At 42.2% G+C, this 14,971-nt stretch overlaps 1 protein-coding gene across 1 annotated transcript in view; it reads right to left on the bottom strand.

The window, feature by feature from the left end:
• Positions 1–14,971, bottom strand: part of LOC146839432 (transcobalamin-1-like) — a 247,152-nt gene that overhangs the window by 99,847 nt on the left and 132,334 nt on the right. Inside the window, exon 8 of the mRNA XM_085650798.1 lies at positions 10,705–10,894. Coding sequence (XP_085506924.1) covers positions 10,705–10,894 — 190 coding nt within the window. The remainder of the gene's footprint in view (positions 1–10,704; positions 10,895–14,971) is intronic.

The following is a 14,971-nucleotide window of genomic DNA, read 5'->3' as shown; positions in this document are numbered from 1 at the left end:
CGCCCAGTAAGACATCAAGTCTGGATCAATATTAATTTTAATTTTGGAGTTGCGCCAAATGGATGACCATCTAGTTTTATGCAGCGGAATCGCCACTCTCATGTCAACTTTGCGAATCGCAGCAACCGTATCCAAAATAATAGATCTAGAAAATGGAATGAAAAGGGTATGCGTGGTTAAAAAAGAGGCAGTTGGAAACGGAGAGGCCAATTCCTGTTCTATTAGCAACCAAGCTGGAACCTGCATAAAGGGAGAGGAAAACCAGAGCGCGCCCTGGGAGGCTAAAAAAGCAGATTGATATTTTCCCCAATCAGGAAGATTACATCCCCCCAACTCATAGGGTTTCCTCAAAAATGTATAGGCAATTCTAGCCCTTTTATTATTCCATAAGAATTTGGAGGTAATTAAATCAAGATCATGAAAGAAGGCATCAGAAAGCTTCACTGGAATCATAGAAGAGACAAAATTAATAATAGGTGTTATCATCATTTTAAGAGTTTGGAACCGACCCCACCAGGAGATATGCTTCGGAGACCAATTATCTAAAAGATGTCGCACTTTAAGAATAGTTTGAGATTCATTATAAGTAACCGTGGCATAAAGGGTGGAACAAAAATAAATACCCAGATATTTTAGTTGCTTAGATTGCCACTTAAAGCCCGCCGAACCCATATGAGAGGAGAAGCAGTAAGCATTTAAGGGGAACATTTCTGTCTTATCTCTGTTCAGTGTATACCCTGAAACCTTTGAGAAAATGGAAATGATCTCAGAAATAGCCGGGATAGCACGTGCAATATCATCAGAAAAGATGAGAACGTCATCAGCATAGGCAGCTACTTTTAGCTGATGGGAACCAAAAGAAAAACCCATAATGTCTGGATGTACATCAATCAGTCTAAGAAGAGGATCAATGGACAACAAAAATAAAAGAGGAGACAAAGGACACCCTTGTCTCGTACCCTGGCAAAGATTAAAAAAGGACGAGGTGGCCCCATTCACTCTTATGTTAGCCCTAGGTCGGGAATAAAGAGACATAACCATGCTGATAAAAGAATCACCAAGGTTATGTGCACATAAAACAGCTCGTAAAAAAGGCCAGGAAACCTTATCAAAGGCCTTTTCAGCATCAAGGGCCAAGGCCGCCGCCGGAAGATTGGATCGCTTAGCGGCACCTAGAATATGACAGGAAGTACGGATATTATCACGTGCAAGACGACCCTTTACAAAACCTGTTTGGGAAGGATGAACCAATTGAGGTATAAAGGATTCTAATCGTTTAGCTAAGATTTTAGCAAAAATCTTAGCTTCCATATTAAGCAGGGAAATAGGACGAAAATTCTTGGGGTCTGAATGATCTTTTCCTTCTTTGGGGATTACTACAATAGTAGCATCGGCAGCAGAGCCAGACACAGAGCCATCCTTGATAAAAGCATCAAAGACCGATTCAAGTTTCGGAACAATCACAGATAAGAAGGTCTTATAAAACAAAATAGGGTACCCATCTGGACCCGGAGCCTTACCGGAACGAGTGGCTTTAATCGCGGAAATAATTTCATCAGAGGTAATCGGGGCATTTAATGAATTATTAGCATCCTCCGGTATAGTTTTCAACGGCACTGTCTTCAAAAACTCCTGGCACTGTTCAAAAGACGCCTGATTAGAGGGGGTATATAACTTATTATAAAAATCGCGAAAGACCTCAAGAATCTCTTCAGTCTGAAATTTCCTCTTACCAAGATGGTCAGTAATAGAGGAGATTTGGGAAGACTTATTAGCAGACTCCTGGAACTTTAATGTAGCTGCAAGAGTCTTGCCCGCACGATTTTTTAACAGTAGCCGCTTAGATTTCTGAGCCTGAAAACCAATATGCGCCCTCTTAGTGACAATAGTATTATATGCATATTTTAAATTCTTAATAGATTGTAAGCACGATTTATCCTTAGAATGTCGAAAAAGAGATTCCTGACGCTTAATATCCTCTGCTAAGTCCGTGAGTTCTTTTTTGATGGCAGCGTTTCTCCTGGACATACACTTAATGACCTGACCTCGAAACGTGCATTTAAAAGAGTCCCAGAGAACAACAGGGGAGCTTACTGAGCCAACATTCTCAAGGAAAAACGTCTCAATATCATTGGAAAACTCTTGAACCTGGGAAACATCATGTAAAATTTCCGTGTTTAGCCTCCAAGATCGAGACCTTGCCCTAGGAGCAAAAGACTTAAGTGTGAAAGTTACCGCGGCATGATCTGAGACTAAAATGGGGTGAATAATCGGAGATGCGGAAGCTTGAACAAGAGAGGAGTGAACCAGGAGATAATCAATACGTGAGAAGGACGAGTGAGGGGAAGAAAAAAAGGAGAAGTCACTGCCAGTGGGATTGTGAAGACGCCAAACATCCTGAAGATGGGTCAGAGAACACATATTAATCATTTGTTTATGTGCTTGAGGGGGACGAAAATTAAAGGCAGAATTCCTATGCAGAATAGGATCCATTGGTAAGTTAAAATCACCACCTACAACAAGATTGCCAGAATGAGGCGTGTCATTTAGCTTTTTGGTGATCGTTTTCCAAAAAGACGGATCATCGTTGTTAGGGGCATAGATATTCATGACAAAGAGAACAGCATTACCATCGGACAGCTTAGATAGTAGCCAGCGTCCCTCTGTATCCTGTTCAGAGGAAACGATAGACAAACCCGAATGTTTAGAGACTAAAGTAATTACCCCATTTCTTTTACCGCACGCATCTGAGCAAGCAACATCAGCAACCCACTCCTTCTTCAGAAATAACGCTTCCCTAACAGAGACCTTTGTCTCCTGAAAAAGTACGAGATCCGAAGAAAGAGATTTACAATAGTCTAGAATCTTTGACCTTTTAACTGGGTGACTTAGCCCTTTGACATTAAGGGAGAGTACATTCAAACCAGCCATAGACCTATTAACAGGAGAAAAAGATATTGCATAATTGATATATGAACTACAACATCTAAGAGACCTCGCCTCCAGACACTAGACCTCCACACGCAACCGGGAGAATCCCCGGAGGAAATCCAAAGAGAAAAGGAAAAAAGAGATAAAAAAAAGAGCAAGAAGAAAGACAGGGAAAGAGGGAGAAGGGTCAACAAGGAGGGTCTGAAAAAGACCGAATTCATACAAGGGGGGGACATGGAAAAAGAGCAAAGAGCCCAACATGAGGAATAGAAACCATCAGCATAAATAGCCCCAAAACAGAACATAACAGATTATACGTCATTTTAAAAGAAGAACAATCTAAAGGGTATGAACAAGAATCAATAACCGTTCTAGAAACAGTACAACATATAAGTCTATACAGGCGACAAGTTGACCAAATTGATAAAAAGGTAATACCGAAACAGAATCATAAAAAAGTGTAATTGATGCAAAAGAGAGCTAAAAGCTATCGTCACTATTATATCGAGCCAAACCAAAGCAGACAGATTAAGAGTAAGAGAAGAATAAAGAGAAGAAATAAATACCAAAGGATACTATATAATACATTGTGAAGAAAGTAAATGAAATAAAGAGGAGAGCGGCATATAGTAATAGATCAATATATAAACCATGAAGTCTTATGGCAGATACATAAGATAACTGAGACAATACAACAAAAAAGAAAAATGTAAAGTCTATAGATAATCTAATAGATAACTGTCCAAAAATACATATCATTCGTTGCACTCGATTTAACTGAGAGAGGTGAAAATATCTTAAATATATGAACATGGAAGTAAAGAAAACATAAACCTATCAATTACAATACAGCTATAGAATTCCGACCTAGTCGAAAAAGACACTTAATAATACGAAACACAGCAATCAATGCTATAACAGTGACATAGAACTAAACACTAACTCTACCTATAGCAATTAATAAGCAACAAATATTCATCAATGAGTCAAATATGTAATCAATCTATACACCAATATATTATAAACACTATCGTACTCCACAGATATGAGACAACCAAAGACGATGAAAGTCATACACATACCACAATAAAAGAAAGTAAGAAGTCATACACTGGGATAAGAAACGAACCAGGACCTAAAATGCGGAAAGCCAATTTGGGAAGGAGAAGGATAAAAAGGATGGCAAACGCGGAAGAGTGACGTCAAAACAACACTAAACAATACCACGAAATCTTGGAAGGTTCATACAATAGAACTATCAACAATAAAAGACCGTTACACCATACCGACAAGGAGGGAACACCACCAGACGACAAAAGCACAACAAAAACAATGGACACTAGGACCACCGTGCAGAACTAAAAGAGACTAATCTCAATAGAACTGCCAAAAAAGAAAATTCATTGCAGTATAAATAACCGCATCAGGTGCCAGAAGAACCAGGATCAAGCGAGGGCTCCATTTGAAGTTCCATCTGTAGCTCCATCTGATTGTCCAAAAACGAGACCAAGTCAGCAGGTTCATCAAAGATTCTAGAGCGACCTTTAAAAGTAATGCGGAATTTTGAGGGGCCAGCAAAAGAAAAGGGGATATTCATCTCAGATAGACGCTTCCGAAGATTGAGAAAACCCTTCCGCTGTATGACCGTGTCTCTGGCAAAATCTTGAGAGATTGAAATGCGATGACCATTCCACGAAACAACTCTAACCTTCCGCATATGAGCCAGAATTTGTTCTGTATGCTGATGGCGCAGTGGCTTAAAAATTATCGCCCTAGGTTGCGTAGCAGACTTAGAACGAAAAGTGGGAACACGATGTGCACGTTCCAGCTCAAAATCTCTTTGGAAGGAAATTTGCAGTGTGGAAGGAATCCATTGATAGAGGAAATCAATCATAGAAGGCGCATCTTTCTCAACATCCTCAGGAAGACAAAAAATGCGCAGGTTAGACCTGCGGTTACGATCTTCTTGCTCAGTGAGGTCCTTCCGCAACGCTACCATTGATCGCTCAAGTTGTGAAATAAATCTGGACTGCTTTTGCATGGAATCCTCTGCGCCGCTAATACGTGCTTCCGTGTCTGAAACACGAAGCGACAGGGCCTTGAAGTCATTCCTGATAGCTAACACTTCCACTTGCAATAAATCTGTGTTGGTCTTGGTAGACTGCGCAATTTCATAGACCTCATTAAGGCGCGTCAGGATAGTCTCAAGAGTGGGACTGGGGTCCTTTTGCGGAGATTCAGGTGTAGGAGATAACTGCTTGGCCCTTTTAAGCGACGCTTTAGATTCCTTTGCGTCTTTAGTATTTGAAGACGGGCCCATATTTGCAGCCATAGAGCACACCACCTCAGTAGGAGAACAGTACACCACTCCAGACAGATTCCGAGAAGAAAATGCCAGGTGAGGTAGGAAACCTCAATACAACATAAGGGAGCGAGCAAAAATGGATAGTGCGCTCTTAGCAGGAGAACAGAAAAATAATAAAGGCAGATTCCAGGGACAGAGAGGGGGGCCACCTCACGAAAATATCACTCCTTGCCGGAATCAAAAAAGGCTCCTTTCAACAGTCAGAAATATCCCAAAGGCAGGTTAACATTAAGCTAAGAGGCCCCACAAAATGGCCTTGACGATGCTTCTGACGCACAAAATAATAGGCAGAAAAAACAAAAAGTATTACCAAAATAGGCAGCAAGGCAGCAGGCAAAAAATAAAAAAGCAATATCAATTGAAAAAATAGAAGAAACGTCACCAATTCTTGTCTAACAACATTCCTGGGTCTTCTGTGGCATTGTCGACTTCGCGCTGAAGAGAAACGTCTCACCGCTTCTGAGGAGACAAAATGGCGGCCGCTCGCGAAACACCGAGCGCCGTCAGACAGGAACCAGAATATGCATGCCAGCAGCCTCAGGAAGCAGGAAACCTCCTCCACAGCACCCGTAACATGTTCCTATCCATCTGTCCGAAATCCGCGATGACCGGGGCAGCCCAAAACAGCAGCTATTCCTCTGTTAGCTCCGGCTCAGCTCGGAGCCCAAGCGCAAACCGCCATATCGTCGCGGCGCGCAAGCCACGCCCCCCCCAATATGTGATTCTAATTCTACGGCCATGGTGATACAGGCTGTCCACTACCTAATGTCGATAGATGAAGGTATTTTTGAATATTGATAATGTGTATTAACATGTAATAGTGGTCTTCTTAATTTGTAAGCAGTTATTGGTTTCCTAGCACTAGACAAAATTGTTAGCAAATGCTAAAAGGAGGGTCTGTTGGACTTCTAGCATTGTGCAAGTTAAGTTAGCATTTGCGGCACGATTTTGTATTCAGCCGCCATTTTGTACTATGATCGAAATTAAGCTTCTGTTTCAAACTGCCTGCCTCAGCAGAAAACAGCCTCTATTGTTTCTCTTTATTATTCAAGGTTGAGATTTGCTGCGCTAATGAATAGATCGTTCTGTCACTGCACGCCTTTCCCAGTAAGTAGGCCTGCTCCCACTCTCAGAGAGACGGGAACAGGCAGAGTAACCTTAAAACTAAGAAAGCATGTACCCAGTCTCAGGATTGTAGCCCAACCTTCTGTACCTTACTTGTTCATCAGCTCGCAGACTGGAAAATTCCAGTCTGAGTGGGTCTTTAGGAGTGCTGGAAATGCATGTCTTGTATTACCATGTTGGCGGGGGTCAGTCCCTCTTCAACAATCCAAGGAGGCTGGTCAGACCAGACTCTGCACAAGTGTATGACTGATAAATAACTTTGGTTTGAATTCTTTACTATCTGACCGACTCTTCATTTTGTATGGAAGGCTAAGAGGTGGTCGCGAGTGACCCGGGTGGCCCTAATCGGGTCATTTCCTTCAGCACGGCAGAGAGATCAGCGGGCATGTCACAGGAATTATCCGCACGGCAGAAAGATCAGCGAACATGTCACAGGAATCATCCGCACGGCAGAGTGATCAGCGGACATGACACAGGAATCATCAGCAAGGAGAGAGATCAGCAGGCATGACACAGGAATCATCCGCATGGCAGAGAGATCAGAGAGCATGTCACAGGAATTATCCACATGGCAGAGAGATCAGCGAGTATGTAACAGGAATCATCCACATGGCAGAGAGATCAGCTGGTATGACACAGAAATCATCAGCACGGCGGAGATATCAGCGGGCATGACACTGGAATTATCAGCTTGGCAGAGAGATCAGCGGGCATGACTTTGGACTCATCAGCACGGAAGAGAGAACAGCAGGCATGACACAGGAATCATCAGCATGGCAGAGAGATCAGCGAGCATGACACAGGAATCATCAGCACGGCAGAGAGATTAGCGGGCATGACACAGGAATTATCCGCATGGCAGAGAGATCAGCGAGCATGATACAGGAATCATCAGCACGGCAGAGAGATCAGCAGGCATGACACAGTAGTCATCTGCATGGCAGAGATCAGCGGGCATTACACAGGAATCCTCCGCACGGCAGAGAGATCGGCGGGCATGACACAGGAAACATCAGCACGGGAGAAAGATCAGCGGGCATGTCACAGGAATCATCAGCACAGCAGAGAGATCAGTGGGCATGTCACAGGAATCATCAGCATGGCAAAGAGATCAGCGAGCATGACACAGAAATCATCAGCACGACAGAGAGATGAGCAGGCAAGTCACAGGATCCGTAACATTCAATTTCTTCCAGTATGGATGATACGCCACTCACACACCCTGTAGCTGTCATTTCCGATACACTAATTTATACACTTGTATGAGTTAGTGTCTTTGTATAGTATGTGTGTGTGTGTGTGAGATGTGGAGCACTTAGACACATTATATTGGGAGGAAAAGCACTATATACAAATTCAATTAATATGAAAGAGGGACTACGAAGAGATGAGGTGCACCATTGGTGGGTGGTAGTGATGAAATCCATGGGAAAGAAGGATATTGTGAGGTGTCAACAAACATTGGCGCAGCGGGCGCCATCAGTGCTAAAGCTGACCCTGGATTGATAAAGTACATAAACATAACAAAGCTAAAGCTCTGTAAATGTAAAGGAACTTGAAACCAGAGGCTACAATTAAAGTTGTTCTCCTGATCCTGATTCAGGGGAGCAGCAGAAGCACCTCAAAGAGTAGTGTGGGTGAGTAGTGGCTTCAACGCAAGCAGGAGCAAGCGATGATAAAAAGAGAGGATGCAATGAAGGTGAAAAAGTAAAAACCATATGGTGGAGCGAGCATATAGCTTTGTCTTTTAGAAATAAACCCCAATTCTGAAAAGCTCCAACCTTCCCATTAAAATTATCGGTTCCATTTTTGTTTGTAAAATAAAGAAAATTTGTAAAACTATTTGTTTGGCTTATAACTTGTTTCTGCAGTTTTGTGTATTTTATGGGGATTCTCATCCTAGAAATGATTTAGGCAGGTGTCCCCGGCTCCCACTAGTGATTCAGTGGGGTCCACAGAAATCAAAAGGCTAAGAACCACTATGTTAGAGGAATTCAAGAAGCCTGTCCGAGAAACAGCGACATCTGAAACCGAAATCAGCAAGTGAGTGGAGTAAACTATCTGCAGAACTCAGCAGAACCGCAGCAGCAAATCTGCTATTGCTAGAGTTTCACAGGCCTCTTCTAGGAATCAGCGAGCTGTCTCCTCAAACCAGGGACTGGCACAGAAACTGGTGATCCTGCTGGAAATATGAGATAGTCCAGGAGTAAGTGAGCTGTTCTGCCATTGTGACTACTGACCTGCCCTGTGTGCAGTCTGACTGTGCTGGAGCGGGTAATATGTTTTCTTTTTTATGTACCTACTCCATTTTCATATGTTTGTATTAAAATGAATAAAGATTAATCATAATAATTAATAGTTTGATGTATGGTAACTAATCAACCTTATTAACAGAAAGAATACATGTGGGAATGCATTTTGCATGGCTAACTAATATGTGAACTAAGCCTGTATGCATATTAAAATGATAAACGTTGCTTGTGTGATGTTATTGTGATTTTCGCTTAAATAAACAAGTATTAACGGCTTTGGATGTTGCATATGGCTAGATAAATACACACACATATGGGTTATAGCAAGGGAATAACACTGTTTTAATCATTTTAATGTATTAATTACGTTTTTGTGTTTCTTTGCTTAAGTTGACCATTTGGGCCTGCTATTAAATGGCTGCCGACTGAATCTGACTGTTACGAATGACATCAATGAAGGGAGAGGAGAAGTGCGCCTGCGCAAACTTCAGCAGCTGTGACCTGCCGGTGAACTGTCATCACTGTGCCCATCAAGGTTGCTCTCGGCGAAAAGCCAACCCTTCTATAAAGATGTTGCAAAATGAACTATGGATTGCTAATATTCCCATACATTCGCTTTGAAACTTATTTTGCATGGGAAATTCTTCGGATGTTGCCTGATGCACCAAGATGTATTTTAATTAACCGATAGGATCCCTGTGAAACATTATTTGTAACATTTGGAATGTAAATTTTAGTATAAATAATGGTAGACTAGAGAGGTATAGAATCCACTTCGTGAACGTCATTTCCAGTATCCTGATGTTATGCTGACGGAGAGGACGGTGACTCTGCATGATAGAACAGAACTTTGACGATTTGACTGAGGACCAGATTCTGACTTAGAAAACGACACTTAGCCAGAATAGGTAAATATGACAAAAGATGAAATTGAATTATTGAGATTTAACCTGCATTTGAATTAGATAAAATCATAAATTGAATTTATGTGTCGGGTAGTTATTTCAGTGAAAATTTATTTTTGAATAATTTTAGAGTGAAAAGGTGTCATTAAACTAAACACAAATAAATGATTTGATCGACCTGTAGATGGATTCAGGGAAAGTGATACTTCCATCAAGAAAGCAGTTTGGTTCGGAATCAATGTCCCTTTGGTAGATTGATAGAATGAATGATGGTGTTATGGGCCCCACCAGCGTATGATGTATGTGTGTGTGTGTGACTGAGAAATCATTCTGTCCGTGGAAATAGAGGGGAATTGAGGAACCCCAACTGCACCAGGAGTCAGCCCTAAGGTCGATGTGAGTGGGAACTAATTGGAACTGTGGGGTCTTCTTTACACTTTCGCAGGTGGGGGTGCCAAATTAAAGAAAGCTGGGCCCTGCCTCCACCAGATGCATATTGGCCCACTGGGCAAGGTTACAGGCTCCCGCGTTGTCAGCGTTGAATTTTCACCCAAAGAGCTCATGCCAACACACTGAAGGAACTTCCTGAGAAAATGGAATGCTGGTCTGTCCCCCATTTTATAGCGGCCCATTTGACATATTTTTTTGTTTTACAGAAATAAATCCTCAGGATTGCGGTTGGTTCTTGTAAAATAGCAAAGTTCCTGACATGCTGGGAGTGTTCGTCCAGCGTGTGGAAGTCACTGCTTGTTTTTCTCCTGTTTTCAACTGCTGTACCTGACATGATGGTGGCTAACATGATCAACCAGTGCTACAAAGCCTGACCTCAATATGGTGGGACCTTCTCATACTGTCAGGCCAGCAGTCATGTGGAGGATCCGCCAGTGGGATGAGGTAGCTGGTGGCCAAGCTGTCACAGTCTCTGTCATAGAACTCTCTGCATTTCGACCATCTTTACAGCACATCTCTCATCACTGCCACCTCGAGAGAACCCCCTGAGTATGAATACCTTTACTGTTAGCAGTTCTATCCAAATTTCATTGTTCCAGAAACCTCTGTTCAACCACTGCCTCCTTCACAATCTATGACACAAGTCTCTCTGTGACGAACAGAGCTCCTCACTTACCTGAAATGTCCTGGGTCAATTTCCTGTGCTTTAGTCATGACATCCAGGAGGGTGCTCCCCTCAGGCACGGTGACGCTGATGGAAATGTCGAAGGCCAGGGTCAAGCCATCAATGACCCTGTAGTTGACGGTGATGTAACTGAGGATGGGACCTGGTGGAGGGGCCGGAGTGGGAATGATTGGCAGGTTGTCTGTCAAGGTAATGGAGAGGAAAAAACAACCATCAGTGCTCATCGGGGACCAGCAGATCCAGTACTTTAGAATGGGTGAAAAATTAGGCGATGCCCATTTATTTGCGGACGTGGCCCAAGAGTTGTTAGGGCGTCACCTAAGATTAGTGTTGGTCATGACTTAAGAAGCATACATAACTAACGGACCGTTATGGAAGATGTTAAGGTTTCCCCTCCCACAAAATGAGGAGCCATGGCCAACAGCTTCCACTGTGCATAGTGCCATTGCCAGCACTTATCTCCCTCCCCAGGTAAGTGCATTATCAAACTCTATGGAGTGGAGTGTCATAGATTGGAGAGTCATAGAGTGGAGCTGAGGAGAGTGAAGCAGAGTAGAGTAGAGTGGAGTAGAGAGTCATAGCGTAGAGTGGAGTAGATATGGTAGAGTTGAGTGGTGTAGAGTGTCGCAGAATGGAGTGGCATAGATTGTCATAGTGGTGCAGAGACAGAATATCGAGTAAAAAATATCGAATTGCAAAAATATTGTGTCAAAAATATCGTGGGTCAGGAATATCGACACACAAAATCTCGTGGTCAAGAATATTGATTTTAGGTGAGTAATATCGATTTAAAAAATATCAAAGTGTTTAATATCATTTACAAAAATATAGTTGTTAAAAATATCGATTTTTTTATTAATGTTAAATATTTTTGTGTATATTTTATATGTGTGTGATGTATGTTTTTTTGTATATGAATTGTTTGTATTTTTATTATATGTGTTAAAATGTTAGTAGTTATTCATTTTTTTTTATTTGAATTTTGCGTTTTCAGTTCTGTAGTGGGTTGTGGGTTTATAGGGGAATAGGGTGGGAAGTAATTTAATTATATACAATTTATTGATGAATTTTAGTAGTTATTATTATTTTTTTTTTTGAAGTTTGCGTTTTTAGTTCCGTGGCGGGTTATGGGTTCATAGGGGAATAGGGTGAGAAGTAATTTCATTATATTACATTTATTGAATAATTTGTATTTATTAATGTTTGTTTATTTGAGATGTTCTAGTGTTAAATGTGTAAAGTAATTTATTAATAATTATTTTATAATTAGTTGTTAATTAATTTTAATTAATTAATTAGTGATTAATGATGGTAATTGTGTAATTAATTTTAGGTGTGTGTTGTGGTGTTTATAGGTGGGAAGGGTGGGAAGTAATTTATTTTTTATTGATTAATTATTAATTAGTTGTTCATTAATTTAAATGAATTACTTAGTAATTAATTATGGTAATTGTGTAGTTAATTTTAGGAGTGTGTTGTGGATATTATAGTGTTAAAAATGTGTACCCAATGAATGTGTATTCTTTCTTTTATTAATAATTTTTGTTAAATTAATTGGAATGGCCCTAAAATGGCTAAAAAGCCTCCCGGCCGACAGAACACAATGTGTCCAATTGGACACATTCACATCACAGACCATGGTTGTGGACAAGGGGGTCCCTCAGGGATCCATCTTAAGCCCCACCTTGTACAACATCTATGTGTCCTCTCTGGCCACAATTATTATATCTTGTGGGTTCGATACGTTCTCGTATGCCGACGATACCCAAGTGACAGTGACTATGGAGACGGATCCCGCGTCGACCTGAGTAAAGTTTAAACACTGTGGGGCCGATTCTGATCGGGGTCGGAAGGGCACCGAATGCGATCCGGCCGGAAAAACTACGAGCCGTACGTGTGTTTTCCGGCTGACTCGTACAGCTGTACGAACGAGCAAGTACGATGCGAGCTACATGAAATTCACCGGGTCCGAACCGCTCCGTACGTCTCGGTCGTAAGCTAACCGTGGCGTGCAATGGATGCGATTCACGACTGAGCCAGTACGATGCACGCGTCGGACAGCCTGTGCGAGCCGGAGTGTCCGGCTCGCAAATTGTCCAGGTGGTTGCCTCTGGGGGTCCGCGTCGGACCCCCTGTCACCTGCAGCCCTACGACTCGGACACAGGGGGAGACCCATGTGCGGTGAGGATGGCACCAACGCGTACCCACTGTAGGGGGTGCCCTTGTCCGCGACGTACCCATTCAGTCAATGGGAGCCCATGTACGCATCGTACGACCGGCTCCCATTGACTTCTATGGGAGTCCGACCGAACCGAGTCGGACAGCATACAGCCGCATCGTACTTGCTCGGTCGGACTGCAGGACTCCGGCTCGGTCGGAAAACACTCCGGATCCGGCTCGGTCAGAGTGCTTTCCGACCCGGATCGGAATTGGCCCCTGTATGTTAAAAATAGCCACATAGATGAGTGTGAACTTTTTACAGCGTAATTCCAATAAAACGGAGATTCTGCAGTTCAGAAAAGCAGAGGAGCTATGAACCCCTGATTGGTGGCCAGCAGAGCTCGGTGAACCTCCTATGCCAAAAAAGTGGGCGAAGAATCTGGGTGTCATAATTGATGGCAGACTTTCCATGGAGGAGCATGTGAAAACCATCTCGGGCACTTGCTTCAGTGTGATGAGTATGCTGAGAAAAAACTTCCCTTGGATCCCCCTTTCGGCCAAAAAAGCCCTTATACAGGCACTTCTAGTCAGTAGACTAGATTATGGAAATTCTTTACTGGTAGGGATTAGGGAAGACTTACTTTCCAGGTTGCAAGTTGTCCAGAATACAGCTGCACATCTAGCCCTCAATCAACCTGTTCGAACTCCATCAGCACCCCTTCTGCGGCAACTGCACTGACTGCCTGTTAGGAAAAGAGCAGTCTTCAAGCTCTTGTCCCTGGTGATTAAATCACTCCAGGGGATGAGTCCAGCCTATTTAATGAAGAAACTAAAACCATATATCCCCGCACACCAACTGAGATCGAGCAACCGACAGCTGCTCTGCCCCCTGAGAATCAGGAGAGCCAGAGTGGGCAGCCGTTCCTTCTAATACCTTGCCCCCCGTCCATTGGAACAGACTGCCAGATGACATATGAACATGTTCCAATCTCTAAATAATTTGTTTGTTATTATTTGCTCCTTTTAAATAAATATGATTTATAAATATGTGTACTTTTTGTAATATGTAATTAATATTATACTATGTTTTCTTTTAATATGTTTAATATATTTAATGATATATTTTTTTTTTTTTTTTAGGATTATTTAATTTTTTTCAATTGTTTAAATGTTATTAGTGTTATTTGTTTCTCTGCTATACAACACTTTCCCTACTGTTGCACTCACTGGAGTGGGAATAGTAATTTTTACCCCTACGCTATCCAACACTTTCCCTACTGTTGCACTCTCTGGAGTTAAAATAGTAATTTTTACCCCTCCGCTATCCAATACTTTCCCTACTGTTGCACTCTCTGGAGTGGGAATAGTAATTTTTACCCCTACGCTATCCAACACTTTCCCTACTGTTGCACTCTCTGGAGTTAGAATAGTAATTTTTACCCCTACGCAATCCAACACTTTCCTTACTGTTGCACTCTCTGGAGTTGGAATAGTAATTTTTACCCCTACGCTATCCAACACTTTCCCTACTGTTGCACTCTCTGGAGTTAGAATTGTAATTTTTACCCCTACGCAATCCAACACTTTCCCTGCTGTTGCACTCTCTGGAGTTGGAATAGTAATTTTTACCCCTACGCTATCCAACACTTTCCCTGCTGTTGCACTCACTGGAGTGGGAATAGTAATTTTTACCCCTCCGCTATCCAATACTTTCCCTACTGTTGCACTCACTGGAGTGGGAATAGTAATTTTGACCCCTTTGCTATCCAGCACTTTCCCTAATGTTGCAATAACTGAAGTGGGAATAGTAATTTTTACCCCTCCACTATCTAACACTTTCCCTACTGGTGCACACTTTGGAGTGGGAAGAGTAATTTTTGCCCCTCCGATATCCAACACTTTCCCTACTGTTGCACTCACTGGAGTTCGAATAATAAATGTGATTCTTCCGCTATCCAACACTTACCCTACTTTGCACTCACTGGAGTGGGAATAGTAAATTTTACCCCTACGCTATCCAACATTTTCACTACGGTTGCACTCTTTGGAGTGGAAATAGTAATTTTTACCCCTCCGCTAGCCAACACTTTCCCTATTG

The sequence above is a fragment of the Triturus cristatus genome, chromosome 4_1 (genome assembly GCF_964204655.1).
Source record: "Triturus cristatus chromosome 4_1, aTriCri1.1, whole genome shotgun sequence".
Lineage (NCBI taxonomy): Eukaryota > Metazoa > Chordata > Amphibia > Caudata > Salamandridae > Triturus > Triturus cristatus.
The sequence above is the reverse complement of the archived record's forward strand: the minus strand, read 5'-3'. Positions and strand labels throughout refer to the sequence as shown.